This window comes from Pipistrellus hanaki (genome assembly GCF_964339955.1).
Source record: "Pipistrellus hanaki genome assembly, chromosome: 5".
NCBI classification, from domain to species: Eukaryota; Metazoa; Chordata; class Mammalia; order Chiroptera; family Vespertilionidae; genus Pipistrellus; species Pipistrellus hanaki.
The window spans coordinates 88,058,719-88,080,551 of NC_140507.1; the positions used below are offsets into that span (position 1 = coordinate 88,058,719).

Below are 21,833 nucleotides of genomic sequence, written 5' to 3' on the forward strand. Positions count from 1 at the left end.
CTCTCCAATCCCATATTTCTCCATTTCTTTTATTCCTTGTTCTGTTACTCTCTCCATCTCTGTGTCTCCGTTTCTCTCTTGATTTCTGCCCTGCTTTCCCCTGGTCTCTGCATCTCTTCTTGGCCTCTCTTTCTCATTCTCCTCTCCCTTTACCTTTCTCTCCGCGTTCCTCTTTCTCTGTCAGTGAGGGCAGTGGGACCTGGAGGTCTGGTTTCTAGTTCTCTGTGGGGTGGGATCTGCGTGGATAAGGACAAGGATTTCCTCACTGGGTGACTTGGGGCAAGACCTGGATCACACTGCTGAGTGGCCACGGAGTCTGCTGGTCCCAAGAGAGGGCGGCTTGCAAAAGGCGCCCCCCTCCCCCCTCCCCGAGCTCTCCTGGGCTTCTGTCCTCAGGCTGCAGACCAGCTGGGATGGCACTTTGTCCTCCTCCTGCAGCCTGTCCTGTCCTGGCAGCTGGAAGGAATTGCCTTTTTGAAATAGAAGTTTCACCTAAAATAACTTCGCCGGCTCAGAATGGGCAGTGAGTTGTTTCCAGGAGACGTTGTAGATGGTGACTGTGAGTGACCCGCCCTCACCAGGCCCCGCATCACCCAGGCACCCGCTTCTAACACGCCGGTGCGCATGGGAGTTAGCCTCAGCGCCCAGCACGTCACAACCGCTACTTCCACGCAGCGCGGGCACAGTGTCTGAGAAGGGGGAGATGGTGGGCAGCCCATTTCATTTGTTTTAATAACCATTCTGTACTCAGATGACAATAAGAAACAAAAAGTTAAGCATTGAATGTAATCCCATATAATAAAGAGCTAATAGGAGACAGAGGGAAGCATCAATGTGAGAGTTACATTGATTGGTTGCCTCCTGCACATGCCCTGACCTGGGCAGGAGATTGAACCTGCAACCAAGGTACCTGCCCTTGACCGGAATCAAACTCAAGATCCTTCTGAGGGCTGATGCTCTAAGCACAGAGCAAAACTGGCTAGGGCTACTATATCCTTTTACTGGGTGATACTTCCCTCAGCTCCTTCCCCAGCAGGGTGGGGGCAGGGCAGAAAGTCACAATGGCAGATGGTCAGTGCTCCAAAGAGGTGCAGCCATGTGTGGTCAGCACAGAGGAAGGCACCGCTGTCGACAGACACGCACCGCCTGTCTCAGATACACAGCACGAGAGGACTCGCCATGTCTCCGCCGGTGGGCGCTACTGGAAAATCCTAACCCTACACCTTCTCTGATTGGTCCCCCTGTGCTGGTCCTAGATCTAAAACGAGGAGTTAGGGGAAGCAAGGACATGAGGTAAAACATAAATGAGCACTATTTTCACATGCCCGCCTGACCCACCAGGACCGCAGTGCTCCCCAGAGGTGGCCTCGCACCTGCTCCTCCTCCTCTGTGCCGTCCAGTGGGCCGTCCAGGACCAGGCTGCCCTGAGCAATTTTTAATCTTCCAAAGCACTCAGACATTGGTCCATGTAATAGGCTCCTAGCAGGAAAGAGACACTGAATGTGGAAGTGAGTATCGTGCTCCCCAGCTCATTCATCCTACGGGAAAGCGAACCCGGGACCTGGACTCCTGGCCAGTCCCCTCTCCACGGAGGGCCATTCTGGGACTGCTCCGGAGCGGCTCCCTCAGACTGCATCTTGTCCATGTGTGAGGTCCAGTGTGGCTGCGATGCCCCTCCTGTGTGGATGGCAGTGTGGAGGCCGTGAGTGCCCGGCCTTAGCCCGCAGACAACCTCCGGCCTCCTCCTTACCCATCCCCACCACCCAGATGCAGAAAAGGTCAAAGCATCTGGTGATTGCTGAGGAACATCAAACTCTGGGAACCCAAACCGAGGCAAGACTTCCTTTGACCTGCGGGTCAGTAGGAATGACTCAGATGCAATGAGAAAGAAGCATGTGGTCATGGACGGAGCCGGGAGGACCACCCCAACTTGGGGATGAATCCTTAGTGTTACGCCGACCACAGCCTAGCCATCTGGGACCCAAAGAGTGGCTCATGACTTGGCTTGTGCATGACTTGGCTTGTACCTGCCATAAAATCTGTTAGCCAGGGCTCTTCAGAGAAACAGGAGGGGGAGAGAGAGAGATCTTAAGGAATCTCAGGCAGTTGTAGGCGTTGGCAAGTCTGAAATGTGCAGGCTGGCCTGGGGGCTTGGAGAGACCGGGAAGACTTGATGTTGCAGCTGGAGCCCCAAGGCCGTCTGGAGGCAAAAATTCCTTCCCAGACAGCCCTCCCTTTAGCAGCAGACACAGCCCTTGGGAATGCAGTTTGCCTGCGGGATGGGAGTCTGTTCAGGTTCCAGCGTGTGAGGCCCGAGGCTGCTGCCGATAAGCCTCTCCTCCGGGGCAGGCAGAACCTGGGGCCACAGCTGTGACCTTGGGCTGTGAGCTTGAATCCCGAGCTCCTCCTTTCTTTCCCCGAGTTGTCTAGTCCGTTTGACAGAAGTGTTCTAAGGTATCAACCCAAACGTTGCTTCATAGGATAAGTAGCAAGCGTGTGGGGATATTTTTCACATCCCTGTTGCCCTCCTTCCTACTGGAAATGAGTCATTAGTTCCTTTAAAACAAATCAGATTAGAGGGGCGATCCCACAAACCCCAGACTCACTCAGTGGATTCTCTTCCTCTGGAGCCCTCTGGGTACCAGAGTCTGACGGCATTACTCATGGGTAGGCCCGGCTGTTGGCTTCTGGCTTGGTTGGACTCAGAGAGAGACAGGCAGACAGAGACCCGGGCAGTGTCTCACTGTGCTTTCCTGGTTGTGTGTTGAAATCCATGTACCCAGTCTTCCGTTGTTTCTCCTCTGGGCTTGTCCCGCTTCTTGTCCATGGGGGCGCTGTCCCAGCCCAGCCTCCCGTTTACTCTGCACGAATACTCTCAGGCCCCAGCCCCTGTGAATCAGCACCCACTGCGGGCCCCACAGTTCTGGCTGGCCTGGGGAGCCTGCCAGCTGCTGGCTCAGGGTCCCATCCTTCAGTTCAGACGGTCCCCGGAGAAGGACATCGGAAGGTCCAGCCTCCGCCAAGAAAGCCTCACAGCGTGATTAGAGGAGTGCCGATCGGCCAATGGAGCCCTCCCGGGGTTCATTCTGATTAGCCGTGATTGTTTCTGGCTCTGGCACACAGCTCAGTGGTGTCTTTTACTTGACAGAGGCTGAGAAGCTCCTGCGTGGCTCACCCAGGTACAGGGCATCACACGGGAGCGTGCCCTGGGGCTAGGAGCAGCCCCCCCCACCCCAGTGGTAGCCCACAGGCCCCTGGGGTGGGGGTCTCCCACAAGATGGGTTAACTCCTGCCCTGCCCTTAGGAGCTGAAGAAAAGGAATAACCCACAAGACCACAGCACCTTAGGATCCCTTGGAATCTGAACAGGAAGGACAAAGCAGAAATGAACCTCAAGCTGCCTTTCTCCATCTCCAAGTGCCCCTGTCTCGGCTTGGCCCGGCCCAGGAGTCCTGGCTCGGCCTGGGCCTTGGGCAGGGCTGCTCAGCAGTGACCCTGGAGCTCTGACCCGCTCTGGGTTTTCCAGAGGTGGAAGGCTGAGCTCATTCCTTCGTGGTGAGAGCATGTTCTGTGCACCAGCCCCGCACCGCCAGCAGTCGCACGTCACAGACCGAGATGAGGGCCGCAGTCAAGGGCACGCACGTGACGGGGAGTCAGGATGCGATCAGGAGCCAACCCCTCCTTGCACTCTGGTTTCCAAAGCAGGCTGCAGGGCAGATTCAGGCCGAGGGTGAGCAGGAGCAAGTTAAGGGAAAGTCAGGGAACTTTATGGTGGTCCAGGATTTTTTTCTCCAAGTGGTTCTGCTCTCTGGAACTTTTTTAATGTCAATAGAATCTGGGCACTTTAGGGTTAAGAGTCACTTGTTTTCCTGCTGCCTGTGCCAGCCTCAGCCTTGGGCTCTGGCAACAGCCAGCAGGGCTCCAGGCCTGGCTGCAGGGAGGATCCGAGCAGAGGTGCTGTTCAGCCATTTGCATCTCATAAATGGACTTGGTGGCAGCCAGGGCCTTCGTGGTGTGCGGAGTTTTTCTATTTGGAATGAGCCGGAGCTGTTTACATCCAGCTGGCTCCTCAGACTGAATTCTGTCCGAGAGGCTTTGAGAAGGTCCCGAACCCAGGAAATCTGCCAGGGGATTCTGACCATGGGCTCCGGGGGCTGGCTTCTGGGTGCGGCTTCCCCGGGTGTGGAGCCCTCCCTCCTGCTGCAGGGTTGTTACCGATTTCCCTCAGAGAGCTGTCCGCCCGCCCGCCTGCCTGCGGTGGCCTCTGATACCGCTGGCTGAACAGGGACTCCTTTATGAAATTCCTGAGGCTGGAGGGGACAGCTGGGAGGAGCCAGCTCAGAGTGGCCGCTGCAGCTTAGAGGGCCTGTGGTGTAATTATCAGGAGATAAGGCCTTGGAAAGGCTGTGGGGAGGAAAGGAGACACATTCCTGACCGAGAAGTGTTTGGCCCCCAGAGGATCCTGTGTTTGGAGAATGGGGAAGGGCTGGAAGGACCCCTGGGGGGTGGAGCAGCCCTGTGGTAGGAGGAGGTGAGGAGAGAGGGTTCCTGGAGGTGGTAGGCTGGCCTGGCATCACGTTTCATCTCCGGTGCCTTTCATTAATAAAAGATCACCGTAACACACAGCTACCGAGTGCCTCCCTGTGTGGGCAGTGTTCTTTAGGGTATCTCCATCTAGTGGAGAATCCAAAAATTCGGAACGGGGTGGTTATTGGAGTATTGGCGTGGAGAACGGGATGGCGTTTTGGATGATGGGGATGCGGAGATCGGCTTTGTTAGGCCGCCGGACAGTGGCGTGCAGCAGATGACAGCGAGGAGTTCGTTTTTGTCCTTGAAGGCCAGTGCTCCTCGGGAGGACTTCCTGAAGGGAGTGGCCTGGGAAGACGGTCTTAGGGAGATCACTCTGGGAGTGCCATGGAGAATGGATGGAGAGCTGGGGAGGAATGTTAGGAAAGTAAAAGTAAACCTAAACTCTGACCCGGAGGCTCTGCTGGAATGAGCTGGAGGGAAATGAGCCACATGCAGCTCTATGGCTCCTTGAGTGTGGCTCTTCCACAAAATACCACGGCCTGGGCAAGTCTATGTTGAAGAAGTGGCGTTAGAAGAAGTTTAAGTTTTAAAAATTTGGCTCTCAAAAGAAATTTCAATCGTTGTACTGTTGATATTTGGCTCTGTTGACTAATGAGTTTGCTGACCACGGAGCTAAGGAATGGGACAGACAGTGGAGGCAAGGATGGGTTTCAGCCATTGAAGTTGGCATTCGATGATGTAAATTAGTGTTTCCCAAACTTTTGACATATGTGTACCCCTTCTATAATTTTCATAATGCTGAGTACCCCTCGTACTCATGAGAACGTAGAATTAGGCGCAGCTAAGCACGGTGCAGTGCATATCCCCACCAAACTCTTCCCGTACCCCTGGGGGTACGCGTACCACACTTTGGGAAACACTGATGTAAATGATTCCTACCTGTCTGGCTTGCACATGAATGGACAGAGAAGGACATGATTTGGGCATCAGGGAACGGACAGTCTTTATAATGTATTCATTAAGCTAGACTAGGCTTCTGGAAGCTCAGAAATCACAGTGTGTACTGCAAAGCCCTTTGTTTCTCTTGCAAAGCCAGCTGAGACTCGGGGTGCTAACGGCAGTTCCCTTCAGGTGGTGACTCACTGAGCCGCTCCGTCTCTTGGGCAGATCTGTGTTTGCTCTCAAATGCTTCAGCCCTTTGGTATAACATCTAATCCCCTCTCTTAGCTCTTTAGCCAGAACTAGACACCGTGAGGGGGCTGGGAAGTGTTGGGAGAGTAGGGGGAGTATTAGGTGAGCAATAAGGTTAAGTTTGAGGTGCTATGGATCACCCAAAAGTATGAGTCTAGACAGCACTTGGGGCGGGATGCTTGAATGCAGTCTGAGGGTGTTAATGATTTGGGAATGAGCAGTGTAGGAGGTGGAATATTTGGGATCACCTATGGAGTGTGTTGAGTTAGAAGAGCAAGGTCTCCCTAGTTGGTTTGGTTCAGTGGATAGAGGGTCAGCCTGCGGACTGAAGGTTCAATTCCCATCAAGGGCACATAACCAAGTTGTGGGCTTGATTCCCAGTAGGGGGTGTGCAGAAGCAGCTGACTAATGATTCTCTTTTATCATTGATGTTTCTCTCTCCCCCTTCCTCTCTGAAATCAATAAAAATATATATTAAAAAAAATAAGAGCAAGGTCCCAAGGTGAACACGTGGAGTTGGTGACTCTGGTGGGTGAGGTATTTGGCCTCAGGTATCCGTGTCCTCACCTGCGAGATGCGGCTGGCACCTTCTCCGAAGGGATGGTGAGGGTCCCTCACATGCTGCGGGGCAGGTGGCTCCTCCCAACAAGGCTGGTTTCCTTTCTCCCTCATGGCCTGGTCCTCAGCTTTGTTCTCTTCGCCAGGAACCGTGGTGTACGGCGAGCCGGTCACGGCCAGCCTGGGAACTGACGGCTCCCACTACTGGAGCAAGAACTGGGCCAAGGCCGCGGCCTTTGTCACCTCCCCACCCCTGAGCCCTGACCCGACCACTCCGGACTTCCTCAACTCCTTGCTGTCCTGGTGAGTCTTGGCGACTTGTTCACACTTTTCATTCTCAGTCTTCGCTCAGACCAACCGGACCTGGTGGCTTACAACACGGTGGGCAGAAGCAGGTTCAGACTTGTGTTCTCCAAACTCAGTTGGCTAAATGGGAACAGGGGATTGCCACTTTGACACCATTCTGGGGAGGGCAGTCTATACTAATAAAGAGGGTAGGGAGATCTGGGGAAGATAAGAGATCAACCGAAGGACTTGTATACATGCATATAAGTACAACCAATGGACACAAAACTCTGGGGAGGGAGGGCATGTGTGTGGGGGGGCAATGGTATATGTACACAGATAATAATTTAATTAAAAAAAATTTTAAAAAAGAGCTAATATGCTAATGGTTGGGATGCTGTAATGGGTAACAACCAGGTCATTAGCATATTAGCTGGGGCATTGCTCTGGAGACAGTGTGGAAGTGGGGAGGCGTCCAGAGAAGGCGGGACCAGCACGAGGCAACTCCAGGGACTGAGGGCGGGGCTTGAAGGGCCCAGAGAAGGCGGGACCAGCCTGAGGTGACTGGAGGGACTGAGGTTGGGGCTTGAAGGGGCCAGAGAAGGCCAGAGGGTTTGGGGGCTAGGCCAGGAGCTCTGCGTGGACAGGTTCGAGGGTCATGGCAGGACTGCAGATGAGTGGGTGGCGCTGTGTGAATTCACACACTGGGCTTCTAGTTTAGAATAAAAATGTTGGCCCACCGACAGGGATGAATGCAATATCCAAAGGATTCCACTGTGGTGTGATGACACCCTAAGACGCCTTACAAATAGGTGCCAAAGAGTAGTTATAAGCTAGTCACCCGTTTCCCTTCCAGTGGAGATCTCCAGGTCACTGGCAGTGCCCACTGCACTTTCAACACTGCCCAGAAGGCGGTCGGAAAGGACAACTTCACCCTGATCCCCGAAGGCACCAATGGCACTGAGGAGCGGATGTCCGTCGTCTGGGATAAGGCTGTGGTAAGGAGCAATGGTCTCTCTCCAGGGCTGTCCCAGCTTTCCCCGGCCTCCTCTTCGGAGGGCCATGGGTCTCATGTCAGCCTTGCAATGGCAGTTGAGAAAATTCTAGAAGCTGGGACTTGTATGACAATACTTCTTAGGTTTGGGAATCCAAGATTTCTCTTTATATAGATCATTTCCTTCTAAATATTTCATATATGTTTTTTATTATTAACCTCTGTGATCCGTGGAGACTTAAAAAACAATACCCCACAGTCTTTAAAATGCGACTCTTTTGTGATTAGTCAGGAAAAAGCTTCCTTAGAGAGCTGGCGACGTTCTCCATTAACCTTCGATTCTTGGAAATGGACTCCATGTCCTTAAACGTGTTTCTTAGGGCTCTTTGGGCTCAGCATCTCTACCCACGATGACCACAGGCTTGTGGTGGGCCTGTTTTGAGCAGACTCTGACCTTGAAGGGTCTTGGGACTTTTTGCATTTTCAGTGCTTTAAAACAGCACAGGTGTTGTTTCCTAATGAATTTTTTAAATTATGCAAACAATATATCCCTGTTCCAGAAAGAATGGAAATGAATAAAAACTACTCATGACACCATCTTTCAGATTTAATGACAATTGATATGTTGGCCATATGTCTTTCCATTTTTTTGTCAGTGCAAGAGTACACATGTGTGTATGATATGTGTGTGTGTGTGTGTGTGTGTGTGTGTGTGAGTGTGTAAACACCACGGCCTGTTTTATTAAGATAATACCTCATGAAAAGGTCTCCACATTCTGAAATATACCTGAAAAACTTGTTTTTCCCCCCTCTATGTTCTTTGAACATTTATGTTGTTTCTGATTTTTTTTTTTAATGCAGGAAGAGTTGTTTATTTCTGTTTTGTCAGTAATTTGGTAGTAACTGCATAAGTAGTCTTAAGTGATTTTTAATTGCATGTTTTTAAGTTGAGAAATTGGATATGCACTTTAAGTGGAAATAATTTTCTGCTGTGACTGAGAAGTTACACCTGCAGTGAAATTTTATTTTTCTCATGCAGTATCCAAAGAATTGAGCTATGAAAACCTCAGAGCACTTTTAAAAAAAATATGTTTTTATTGAATTTTTTTAGAGAGAAAGGAAGGGAAAAGGATAAGAGAGAGAGAGAGAGAAGCATCCATGAAAGAGAAACATCAATCAGCTGCCTCCTACATGCCCCCTGCTGGGGATTGAGCCTACAACCTGAGGATGTTCTTTGACTGGGAATTGAACCAGCGATCTCTTGGTTGTGGGTCAGTGCTCAACTGCTGAGCCACACTGGCTGGGCTGTCATGCACTTTTATGTCTTACCATCACCAAACAATATTTTCCTTATTGGTGATACATGCGAACAGTGAAGTCGAGTTGTACAGTTGCATCTGGGTACGTCATTGAATTGTACCTTAGCAGATAACCACCTCCCACCCTACTGAATGGCAGCCTCTCGGGCCCATCAGGCGGTCCACTGGACTGATCCAGTGCTCAGCTTCCCATAGGGAATCTGGTTTTGTTACTGGTATGAATATCGCTGGACGTATCTTTTATTATGCTTCTGGGAGTGGTATTGCTAGGTCAAAGGATGTGTATATTTGTTGGGCTTTTGGCTATATATATAGCCAAAGTTACCTCCAGGAAGACTGCATCCATTTATATGCCACCAGCATTGTGTGACATCCCCCAGTATCTTCTTCCTGGTCCTCATTGGTGTTATCATAAAAAATTTCCAAAATGTGGCTGATTTGATGGGTGAATTTTGTCTTTCATTCAATCCTGTCAGTTACTAATTGGAGTGAATATGTTTTCATAAGCTTATGGACCATTGTCATTTTTCTTTAAATACCAACTCATTTCCTTTGCCCAGCTTTAGGGTAGTTTTCTATGCAGGCACGGCCTCAAATTCTGGTTTTGAAAGGACAGAGAGCACACGTGGTAGAGATGAGAAAGTGCAGGAAGGACATGAGGAAAGGTCATTGGCTACAGAAACACAGACGTGGGGCTGAGACCTCTAGAATGGCCAGACCAGAGGCCTAGGTCTGCACTGTGTCTTTGAAGAGGGCAGCCACTCCAGTCTAATGATGTTTCCTCAGGAGGCGTTACAGTCCTGTCAACTTTTTTTTTTTTTTAAACTTTTCATTTTGAAATAATTATATTCCGAGGAAGTTGCAAAGAGAAGACAGAGAGGGCCTGTGTACCTTCCTCCTGTTTCCTCCCATAGCTGCATCTCACATAATTAGAGGAAGATATCAAGCCCAGAGATCAAAGATAGTGCCGTGTGTGTGTGTGTGTGTGTGTGTGTGTGTGTGTGTGTGATTTTGTCCTGTGTGTGTGTGTGTGATTTTGTCCTGTGGGGATTCATGTAACCATCACTGCAAACAAGGTACAGATGTCCCCTGTCACCACCAAGAGCCCCTTCATGCTGCCCCTGTGCAGTCACACTCACCCCTATCCCCTGCCACACCTATTCTGTTCTCCATTCCTGTAACTTTGTTATTGCAAGAATGTTTATACAAGTGAAATCATACTATATGTGACCTTTTGAGATTGGTTGTTTCACTCGGCATAATGCCCTTAACATCCAAGTTGTCGTATGTATCAAAGGTGTGTTCACTTTTATTGCTGAGCCGCAGTCCACCCTTCAACCTCTTGACCTGCTTTTGGTGTGTGTGTGTGTGTGTGTGTGTGTGTGTGTGTGTGTGTGTGGTGTTCTACTCTGCAGGTCACTGGGAAGATGGATGAGAACCAGTTTGTGGCTGTGACCAGCACCAACGCAGCCAAAGTGTTCAACCTTTACCCCCGGAAAGGCCGCATTGCTGTGGGCTCCGATGCTGACCTGGTCATCTGGGACCCCGACAGCGTTAAAACCATCTCTGCTAAGACCCACAACAGCGTAAGTCCTGTTCACTGCACGCTCCCAATCCAAACAGATCACAGTCTCAGAGACAGAGGCGTGGAGAGGCCCAGAATTGAGGGAGAGAACTCACTGTGAGAGGAATGAACTTTGCCTGGGATATATTATAATTTGCATTTTGTTGATAAATTTTTTTTTCTTTAGTTAGGTAAAAAAGACTGACTGTAAGTTACTCTTTTCATTCTGGAGTACCACAGCCTCTCTTACAGATAGTCTCTGCTTACAGACCTTCAGAGCCTCCAATCATGCAGGACACTGGAGCTTCTAGGAGCCAGACACCAATCCATTTTTATACTTTGGTGCAGTACCGCCCATGGCAGCCGGGTGCAGGGGATCTAAATAAACACTCCTGAGGTGCCCACTGGGCAGGTCTATTCTTTTTTTTTTTTTTTTTTTTTTTTTTTTTAATATATTTTGTACAGAGAGGAAGGGAGAGAGATAGAGAGCCAGAAACATCGATGAGAGAGAGAGTCATCGATCAGCTGCGTCTTGCACACCCCACACTGGGGATCTGCCCGCAATCAAGGCACATGCCCTTGACCGGAATTGAACCCGGGACCCTTCAGTCCCCAAGCTGATGCTCTATCCATTGAGCCAAACCGTCCCGGCCATGTCTATTCTTTTAAGCCATTGTTTTCTCAGTCAATGATGCCCTGTAGAAACAAATGACAAAGGCTCCTATTATCTCAAGGAGCTAATTGACTTTGACTTCTTTCCAAATAGAAGAGATACTCCCTGCAGCCATTCTGATGTGATTTTAGGATCTGGAGCTTGGGATGTCATTTGTTTAATTTTTAAAATTCATTTATTGATGAGAGAGAGAGAGAGAGAGAGAGAGAGAGAGAGAGAGAGAGAGAGAGAGAGAGAGAGAGATTTTTTATGCATTCATTTGTTGATTCTTGTATGTGCCCTGACTGGGGATTGAATCTGCAGTCTTGGTGTATTAGGACAATACTCTAACCACAATTGTCCAGCTACCCTGCCGAGGTAGTCTTGTCTCTTAGTCCAGATCGCAGAATTTGGGGATGCCCTGTCTTGTTACTGGGACCTTGGGCAAGTAACTCATGTCACGTCTCAAGCTCCTCAGTTGGTAGTGCGGGATTTAGATCAGGTCTCTGGATGTCTGGTGAGTCAGTGAAGTCAGGGGCCCTAGGTAGAGATGTTAGATACCACTGGCTCTTTATAGAAAAAGTCACGTGTGACTGTGTATGTATAGATATATCGATGTGCCTGTATAGATACACTATTGAAAGAATATGGGCAAAGGGAGCTTTGGAAAATAAATCGACCCAGGACAGAAGTGTTTTGTCAGAAACTCATGAATCTGGGAGTGAATAAAAGTTCCGAATTGAAAGCTGACTCAATAGGGAATCTGATTCTGGACGACCCACCCCCGCTAGCCTGGGCCAGCAGGTCCTGACTCTTTTCCCAGGACCACCATAGCTCAGGGGCTGGCTCCTGGCATTTCTCCAGAAGGGATGGACAGCCCTTTGCTGTGCCCCGGTCCTCTCCCACTTGAGCAGGGGGGTCTGAGGTGTGGAGCTCGCCTCTAGCCTCTCCTGGCACCTGTGGGTGCTGGGACGGTGGGTGCCTTCCGGGAAGGCTGCTCCACCCTTGGTATCTATTTATAGTTGACTTCCGTCCTCCTTTCTCGCCGGCTGGCTTAGCTTTGCAGCACAGCCTTACGGCCACACCGACTTGTAACCTAATCACAACCTCTCGGGGTCCAGGGTGGCTTCTTTACAGGTAGCGGATCCTGCCCAGTGAACCCCGTATTCCTATGCAGTTAACATCATCTTCCTCCCCAGTTTCTCTTCTGTTTGGCCTTTCCAATAAAGAGATGGTGTTATCATCCCGATTGGGAAGGTAAATAAACGGAGGCTCCAAGAGCTTCCGTCTAACGTTACATAGCTATTTTGCGGTAGAGCCGGAATTAGAACCCAAAATTGTCCAGCGCGCTTCCCTGCCAGCCTGCATATGCAGCCTCCGGGTCGGGGTTCAGTGGATGCTTCCCCTCCCTGCCGCCCTTCCCCAGAGCTGCTTCCTGGGAGGGTGGAGCGGGACTCGTTCTGTAAACCGCAGACCACCTCGCTGGGTCTCCCTCCAGGCCTTCAGGCTCTGCCTCCAGGCCTTCCATCCGCACCTTTCGAGGGCGACAGCACTGCCCTGCCTTTACCGCCAGGCAGTCTCATCTAGGACATGCTGGCTTCCAAAAGTGTCTCCTTTTCATCCTCGCTTGTTTTAAAGAGCCCGCCCTACACACGCCTGTACAGCAGTCATCATTTGGGAGAATACAGACAGGAGTCTGCCCCATGTAACAGCGTTTCCTGCCACAGTGCCGATTGGCTTTAACTTGGAGCTTTAAGATAACTGTTATTGACAGCCTGGTGCTACGCCTCTGCTTGGATCTCCCAGGCATCCAGCCAGATGAGTAATTTAGGGCCCCCGGTGGATGTAGGTGAAGCACCTCTACACTAGGGCCCTAGCTGGTTTGGCTCCATGGATAGAGCATCTGCCTGTGGACTGAAGGGTCCCAGGTTCAATTCCGATCAAAGGCACATGCCCGGGTTGAGGGCCCGATTCCCAGTAGGGGACATGCAGGAGGCAGCCGATTAATGATTCATCATTGATGTTTCTCTCTCTCTCTCCCTTCCTCCCTGAAATCAATAAAAATACATAAAAAAAACCCACAAAAAACAAAAAACAAAAAACACATCTACCCTGGGGAGTGATTAAGCTGGACAGAGGGTGGGCTCTGAACTCCCTGTGATCTGACCACTGACCTGTTGACTTCAAGTCACTTAGAATCCTGGGGCTGGTTCCTCCATCGTTTTGGAATGGGAGGTGGCCCAAAGCTCTTGGGGTCACGCTCAGTCCCTCACATGCAGTTAAACTCAGTACGTCTATCTTCCGATGTCTTTGACACTAAAGGGCCTGCAGTCTTGTTGGGACAGTGCAGTGAGAAACCAGCAGTGAATGAGGGAGTGTATCTTAACACGCCTGCTTTGTGTCAAGCAGCATTCGAGCTGCTCTGGTTTTTCTATGTCTCGTGATCCTAGCACCATTCCTGCGAAGTGGGCCTCTTGTAGACGAGGAAGCTGTGGCTCAGAAGAGAGTAAGGGACTTGTCCAAAGTCACACAGTGGCAAATAGCGGCCCGGGATGTGAACCCAAGGCAGATGGCACCGGCTCCAAGGTTGTCTCCATTCCTCCAGTAGGGTGCAGGGGAGTCTGTGAGAATGTAGACCGTTAGCTGTGGAGGAACATGACAGAGATGGAGGCTGAGCCAGCCCTTAAAGGATGACCCTCTCCAAGGTCATTTCAGAGCTGAGAGAATTCTCTCAGGGACCTGCACACACAGGATGCTATTTGTGTTGCGATCGTCACCAAGTCTTGGAAGGTGGCAGGGCTGAAGTGAGCTGCCTGCATCTCACCACATCTGAATGCCATCCATGCCCAGATGATCCCTCAGTTTATGTACCACCAGCAGGGCACATCACAGTCAAGGTGAGGCAGACTCTATGAAAATACGCTGTGCCACCGAGGACCAGCCTGTGCTTAGCGTAGGGTACGTGAGAGGGGAATCTGCCACGCAGGATGTGAGGTCAAGTCTGTGAGCCTTGACTTTGGCTGTGGATATAGAGGACAAAATGCCTCCTCGGAGACTGTGACCCAAAAGCCGGTACTCATGCAAGTTGGAGGTCTGAGTTCCTGCTGCCTGTAGGGGCCAGAGGAGCCTGAAGCTGGGAATTTAATATCCAATGGCTTCCGTGTGGTCATCCAATAGGCCAGAGGGGAAAGCAAACCCAGGTCCCCCTGGGGGCACTCGGCTCAGTCTCCACTGACAGCAACGGACTGTGCAGGTCCACCTGCTGCAAGACACGCTCTGACTTCAGGGAGGAGTGGCTTAGAATCGATGAATGACATGTGGACACACTTGGTCCCTCCTCCCAGGTGCTCTCTGTCTCGTTCCTCCCGTTGTTTCCACATTTGTACTCGGAGCCTCAGAGCAGTACTGACTCTCTCATTGCTGTTCTCAGTCGGCACTGCTGCATTAAAAAAAAAAATGGTTTTATTGATTTCAGAGAGAAAGGAGAGGGAGAGACTGAAACATCACTGATGAGAGACTCACCGATCAGCTGTCTCCCACATACCCCCTACTAGGGATTGAGCCAGCAACGTGGGCATGTGTCCTGACAGGGAATTGGTCTGTAACCTCCTGGTTCACGAGTCAATGCTCAAACACTGAGCCACACTGGCCAGGCCAGCACCACTGCATTTTGACACTGAATGTGAGCTAAGGAGCCAGCCGGGGCTTCTCCATGCCCATCAGCAGAGGTGCTGACCTACAGCGGGACAGCTCATTCCCAGGCTAACTCTTTCAGTGCTGATAGCCTGGCCTGAATTCTCCCAGAAGCCCAAGCGGCTTTGTATGGTTGGAGCTGCCTATGTATGTGCCATTCCTGGGCTCAGTGCAGGCATTGGTGCCTGTGGCAGGGCAGGCAGACAGGAAGGAGCAGGAGGCCTCCGGGAGTCGGGATGGCCCTGGGTGAGCTGAAGCTGCGGGATGAGACTGACAGTGGAGTTTTTGTGGGGAGCACAGTGCCCCTGGTTTCTGTTGCCTTGCTTCCAGCATGTTTTCCAAGAGGGCACACAGATATGCCAGGGGAGTCTGTGAGAATATACACTGAGTGGCCAGATTATTATGATCTCTGAACGCATAATAATCTGGTCACTCAGTGTATATCCTATATAATAAAAGGCTAATATGCAAATTGTCCCCTCAACCAGGAGTTTGATCAGCAGGCAGGCTGGCCAACCGCCCATGTCCCCTCCCCCCCTGGCCAGGCTGGCTGGACCCCACCCATGCACGAATTTATGCACCAGGCCTCTAATACACACACACACACACACACACACACACACACACACACACACCACACGCACACACTGAGTGGCCAGATTATTATGCGTTCAGAGATCATAGTAATCTGGCCACTCAGTGTAGACCGTGGAGTAACCTGACAGAGATGGAGCTTGAGCCGGTCCTGAAAGGATGACACCCTTCCCAAGGTCACCCTGAAAAGCTTGAAACTCAGTGCTGGCTGCATGTTTGGGAAATGAACTAAACCTCAAACATGTTATGAAGACAAGCCCCTTAAATTACCCCAGTCCTGTCATTTGGGGACTGCAGCTTAACCACATCGCTAGCGGTATGGAAAGCCAGGCTCCCCAGCGGGAAACCCTAGCCCAGGAAGGCCACTCCAAGGTTAAATTTAGAACTCAGTCACGGAAGGCCTCTGCTTCCAACCTGACTGGAGCTTCAGTAAGTGAGAACAGCATCGCTGCTAATGCGTGGAATCCTTCTCTTCCGTTTCGTAGCGTGTACAGGTCCTCATGCTTTTCCGTTGGGAAGAGATGTGTTAGACAGAGAGACTGAGACTTGGAGACTAACGCCTGCTGGTGTGGTCCGTGGGGCAGGGACTCCGGCTCTGGGTCTTTCCTTTGTCCTTGCGATGTGGGGCCGTGGGTGCCGCCCGCCGGGTGAGATCCAGCCAGGGTGGCGGGGCGTACCCAAGCGTCCTGTGCCCTCCTCTCCCTGCAGGCTCTCGAGTACAACATCTTCGAGGGCATGGAGTGCCGCGGCTCTCCACTGGTGGTCATCAGCCAGGGGAAGATCGTCCTGGAAGACGGCACCCTTCACGTCACCGAGGGCTCCGGGCGCTACATCCCCCGAAAGCCCTTCCCCGATTTCGTTTACAAGCGCATCAAGGCAAGGAGCCGGGTGAGTAGCTCAGAGCATAGGATTGTTTTTTAATGTCATAAACCCTTCTAAGCACTTTGAGTCAGAATATCGAGATGAGTACGAAGGATTCAGAGAAAAAGGAAACTTTTTTTTAAATTCCTGGAGTTGAGAATACCAGCAGAGGAGTCAGGCGTGTCCACAGCAAGCCAGAAGGAAGTGAGACCGACAATGTGCTGTGATAGGGTTCAGGGGCAGGAGCTCTGCTGAGGAGCTGGGGGAGGGGAGGGCAGGGAGAGGGAGTGACATGGCGAGAGGGCATTCTGAGTTGGGTCTTGGAGGTTCAGTGGGAGATTGGCAAGTCAAAGAAGGGAGACGCGGGAATGTGTAGAGGGAATGTTATGAGCACGGAAAACGCATGGTGTATTCAGGGCGTGGAGAGTCGTCTGCAGCCCTGGGCGGGAGGCGTCAGGCTGGGCCAATGGAGCGGGAAGGGTATGAAAGGGAGAGTGAGGTTGGAAGGGAAGTTTGGGGCCCGATTTGACCATCAAAACAGATCCTTTTCACAATATGTTTGGAATTCCTGGAGGTTTAAGTGGAAGTGCATTGGGGAAAATGGTAAGAAATGTTAATTTTTATAGAGTAGCCAGTTATGCATGACCCACCTAGGAGGATTGCTGGCCTGGAGTCGTGGAGCTGGCGCCATGCTGACATCTGTCCCTGGCCTGCCCTCCATTAAGGAGAGCCCCCCAGCTCTAATTCTCACGGGCCTCTGTTCTAGCCTCTCTTCCTCCACATCGGGAGGGTGGCCCAGAGGCATCCTCCCTCCGAATGTGGCCTGAACCGAGGGGCCTGTGTCTTGCAGCTGGCGGAGCTGAGAGGGGTTCCCCGCGGCCTGTACGACGGGCCTGTGTGCGAGGTGTCCGTGACACCCAAGACAGTCACTCCCGCCTCGTCGGCCAAGACGTCTCCGGCCAAGCAGCAGGCCCCGCCTGTCCGGAACCTGCACCAGTCTGGATTCAGCTTGTCTGGTATGGCTATGGTTTGGGGAGGGCCCAATTCTGCAGGGGGCTGCTGAGTCTGGAATCCCGCCTGTAGAAGGAGAAGAGGCAGAAGGGAGTGGTATTCCCATTTTTCCCGAAGTGGGACGTACGGCTATCACCAGAGATGTCACTCTCAGCCAGTGGCCAGTCTCAGAGTCCTGACATCCGTTTGTATCCCATATAATGGCACGGTGCGTACACTGTGTGCAATGCCCCGTACGTTAACAGGACATTTTTTCTCTCTGTAGTATGGCCATCCTAGAAAAGGATGTGGTGGTATTTCAGGATTTCTCTTCTCCCCTAATACGCAGTACAATTGACCCTTGGACAATGGGATTGAACGGTGCAGGTCCATTGCTATGTGGATTTTTTCCAATAAATACAGTTGGCCCTTCACATCTGTGGATTCAACCAGATGTGGATCAAAAACAATATTTTTGCATTCGCAGGTTCCCACCGATACAAACCTAAAATAGTGTTTTTGGTCCATGTTAGGTTGAATCTACAGAGGCAAAGAGCCCACTGTAATTAAGTTTTGAGGGAGTCAAAATTACACACAGAGTTTTGACTGCACAGGTGGTTGGTGCACCTGCCCGCTGCGTTGTTTAAGGTTCAACTGTATTTTGTGTAGTTCAGCTTATGGAGTGTCAGCAGCTTAACTTTGTAGTCCAGATGCTTGCTAGCTGTGCCTCAGTCTCATCTATAGAATGGGTATAATAGTAGTAGTTACCTTATGGAGTTGTTGTGAGGATTAAATGAGTTAATGTGCAAGCAAAGAGCTCAGAATAGAGCCATTTGAGAATTGTTAGCTATTTGCTTGAATAAAAATATGTGATATCAGGGATGATGAGAGGAAGGGGTCAAGATGTTAGAGCTTCTGCACTTGAAATTTCCTTTCAGTCCTTCATTTGGCCCATAACTAGAACCTTCCACTTTTCTAGCCCTCTGAACCACAAATATGTATCCAGATTTGTAGGGTGTGTTAAACAGTTAATTAGATTCTCTCCCCCCCCCCCCCCCCAGATATACTGGTTTTTAGAGCATTGCCATATATCCCATATACATATAACTCATTTTCGAAAGACTTAATAATAACAAACCTTAGTTTTGTCATAAATTAAAATGGGCATAATGGTGTTGTGCTTTCTTATGTCCCCAGGCCATTAATGTAAGGAACCATTGTTCCTTTGCTTTTGATTAGACAGTGAGATGAGTAGTGTTAGTAGGGAACATAACGCCAGAGGGCTGTGCCTTGGAAAAGCTGCACTCAAACTGATTACAGAATAGGATGTAAGAGGCAAAAGAAAGCCTGGAATGGAGTGTTGTTTTATACCCTAGAGGCCCAACGCAGGAAGATTTGTGCAAGAATGGGCCTTCTTCCCCTGGCTGCCGGCACTGCCTTCGCTCTGGCCGAAGCCACCTTTCCACCTTCCCAGGCTTTCCAGGGGCCAGGAGTGGCTGGGGCAGTGCGGAAAGCCTGCATCATCACCATGGTGACGATGCAAGCATCCCGCCTCACCCCTGGCCACTCAGTGCCTGCATTTGCAAATTAACCCATCATATTTGTTGGGTTAATTTGCATATTCACTCCTGATTGGCTGATAGGTGTCACGAAGGTACAGTCAATTTGCATCTTACTCTTAGTATAGATAGCTTTACTTTTTCAAGTGATGGATCCAACTGGCTTCTGCAGGTACTGCTTTATACTGTCTCAGTCTTTGACCACCTTAAGCCCATCAATTCTTTGTAGTTTAAACTTCCAGGGAGTTTGGAGGGGACAAAGAGTGGGTCTGGGCCTTCGAGCAGGAACTCCTGTAACTCTGCTTTTGACCCTCACTCCTCTTTCCTCTCCAGGTGCTCAGATTGACGACAACATCCCCCGTCGCACCACCCAGCGCATCGTGGCGCCCCCTGGTGGCCGTGCCAACATCACCAGCCTGGGCTAGAGTTCCCAGGCCCATTCCACTGGGGGATAAGGGTTAGGGGATGGGATACCTGAGGACATTCTGAGACTTCCTTCCTTCCTTCCTTAATTTTTTTTTTTTTTTAAAGAGCCTGTGATAGTTACTGTGGGGCAGCCAGTTCACGGGGCTCCCTCTTGGGCCTCACACTCCGTCCCTCACCCGGAGTCACTGACTTTGCTCACCCACTCCTCTACACATCTATAAACATCACACCACGTCTACCCACTACCCCACACATGGGACTGCATCCAACACTCAGACATGCTAAACAGAGCAAATCACCATGAGGGTGTTTCTCATCTCCAACCTCTGTTGTATTTATCCTCTTCCTTTTCATTGGGAAAGAAGATAAAGTGAATTGCCCAGAGCTGCCTTTTTCTTTTTAAATTAAAAAAAAAAATGTTTTCGTTATGGGGCTGGGGAGGGGTGGGTCGGGGAGGGAGGAGATTTTTTTTTAATACTAAATTAGAAAGCCTAATTCAATACTAATACAAGGGGTTTGAACTGGACATCCTAATGATGCAATTATGTAACCATCAAGCTGATTCAGGTGGTTGGCACACTCGGCGTGTCCCTCCTGAAAGATTCCAGAATGTCCACATCACCATTCCATAGTCTTCCGGGCTGACTGCTTTTAGGGCAGGTTTTGTTTTTGGCTTAGATTTTGCTGCAGATTACATATTTTCCCCAGTCTCTCTCTCTCTCTCTCTCTCTCTCTCTCTCTCTCTCTCTCTCTCTCTCTCTCTCTCGTCTATCTCTTCCTTTGTGTTTCCTTCCGCCCTCGTCTCTGAGACACTGTTTTCTCTCCTTCCCCACTGCCTTTTCAAATGACCAGGTCTACCATTCCACTGTGGTCATAAGAACCTGCCTGGGAGGGTGTGAGCTTTGTCATCACAACCATAGTCAACTGCTGTCCTTGTCCCTGTAAGACTGGTGCTACCCACCCATCACCATGAGGATGTGCCTGTGAGTCTGAGACACTCCCCAGGCGCAGGGGAGGGCCGAGGCATCCCCCACACTGTCATGCCTGGGTCCTGAAGAGACCCAGAAGCAGTGCCGAGATGTGGCAGAAGTCTGAGGCGGCAGGATGGGAGAGCATCCTTCGGACAGTGCTAGCTGGTGATGAGACATAATCAAATCTGTAAAGTGAGCCCCCAAACCCCAGTGAGCCAACCAGTCCTGTTGAGCTAGTGGGAGTGGCCCCAAGAGCCTGCTGTTTCCTGGCTAAGTATCTTTTGGGGTTCCTGGACACAATGGGGCTTCTCACTTTGGGGGAAAACCTTTGTTTTCTTGTCCCATTATTTCGAAAGACATCACGCAACACAGGGAGGCCTTTTAGACTCTGAAAATTTGGGGGGAAATTGGACGTATAGCCCGTTTTACTTTGCAAAGGGAGACATCTGTTTGATGAGTGCGATGTGACGTCAGAGCCGCTTGTGGAGAAACTCACACCTCACACATGTGGCCCGTAGAGACCGACGGTGACCTGTGTCAGCACCTCCCCTCTCCTCCCCGTCTCAGTGGCCCTTCACTAGCTGCCTTCGTGCATGCCCCTGTCTCCGCTGGTTTGTGTGGCACGTCCTTCCGAGCGTGTGTACCGGTTCTCCTCAGCGATGTCTGTCCGCAGGCTTTCCTAGAACCCAGCTGCTTTTGTGACGTTCAACACCACCACGCAGGTCATCCCATCATTCCACTTGTCTCTACACCCATTTGCCTTCGGGGTTATGGTTGGGGTTTCTTACGTTTTATTACTGTTGTTGTTTATTTGTTATTTGAAAAGGAAATTGCACTTTTAAAGAATAATTGGTTAACTTAATATATTTAATTTTTTTGTTTTTCTCACCTTCCCTTGGGAGAAATTGGAACCAGTTGGGAAAAAGTACTCTTTTTTGTTTCGATGCTAAGAAACACTCGCAGCTCTTCAGTGTTCACTTGAGTCTTCTGTCTTTCCGGTACCAGGTCCTGGTCATTTGGGTTCTTTGGATCGTTTCCTTAAAACCACTCGAAGCCTGGCGATTCCCGCAGGCTGTATAAGCATGTATACCTGTCGGCTTGCCTTGTGTGTCTGTTAGATGAATGTCACGTGTAACTGCTAAGCTAACTCGACAGTGTCTCCGCCTGAATAACTGCAGTGACTTGATGCTCTGAAACTGTAGGATTTCGTTATAGATGGTTCTTGACCCTTGGAATTGTGATTGTGACCCGTGAGGAGGGACTTTCAGTGCTAAAGCGCATCACCGTGTGTAGCCAGGAGAGTACCTTTTCTTTTTTGTAACCACTGTCTTAACGACAAAATAATTATGGTTAAAAAACAAATAAGTCTCGTGTTTATTATTCCTTAAGGACTCTGTGTTATATTACTATGGAACGCCTAATAAAGCAAAATGTGGTTGTTTCACGGCTGTGTCTGTGTTGAGATGTTCCAGAGGCGGGCGCCTGGCCTGGCCTTCCCCCGCCACCGCCCTTCCTGAAGTGTTCCTGGGCCCTCTGACCCTGCTTTGGTGACGGTCCTGGGTCCAGAGTTGTCGCTGTATGTCCAGGCCACTGAGGCCTGGTTCCCAGCAGAGCTCTGCATGGCGGAGCTGAGTGTCCGATTCATAG

At 50.5% G+C, this 21,833-nt stretch overlaps 1 protein-coding gene across 2 annotated transcripts in view; it reads left to right on the forward strand.

The window, feature by feature from the left end:
* Positions 1-21,630, forward strand: part of DPYSL2 (dihydropyrimidinase like 2) — a 113,938-nt gene extending 92,308 nt beyond the window's left edge. For both annotated transcript variants that reach the window (XM_084884812.1, XM_084884813.1), the window contains exons 9-14: positions 6,425-6,581; positions 7,420-7,561; positions 10,292-10,462; positions 16,088-16,267; positions 17,091-17,256; positions 19,123-21,630. In XM_084884812.1, coding sequence (XP_084740938.1) covers positions 6,425-6,581; positions 7,420-7,561; positions 10,292-10,462; positions 16,088-16,267; positions 17,091-17,256; positions 19,123-19,214 — 908 coding nt within the window. In that variant the 3' untranslated portion in view covers positions 19,215-21,630. The remainder of the gene's footprint in view (positions 1-6,424; positions 6,582-7,419; positions 7,562-10,291; positions 10,463-16,087; positions 16,268-17,090; positions 17,257-19,122) is intronic.
* The last annotated feature ends 203 nt before the right edge of the window (positions 21,631-21,833 follow it).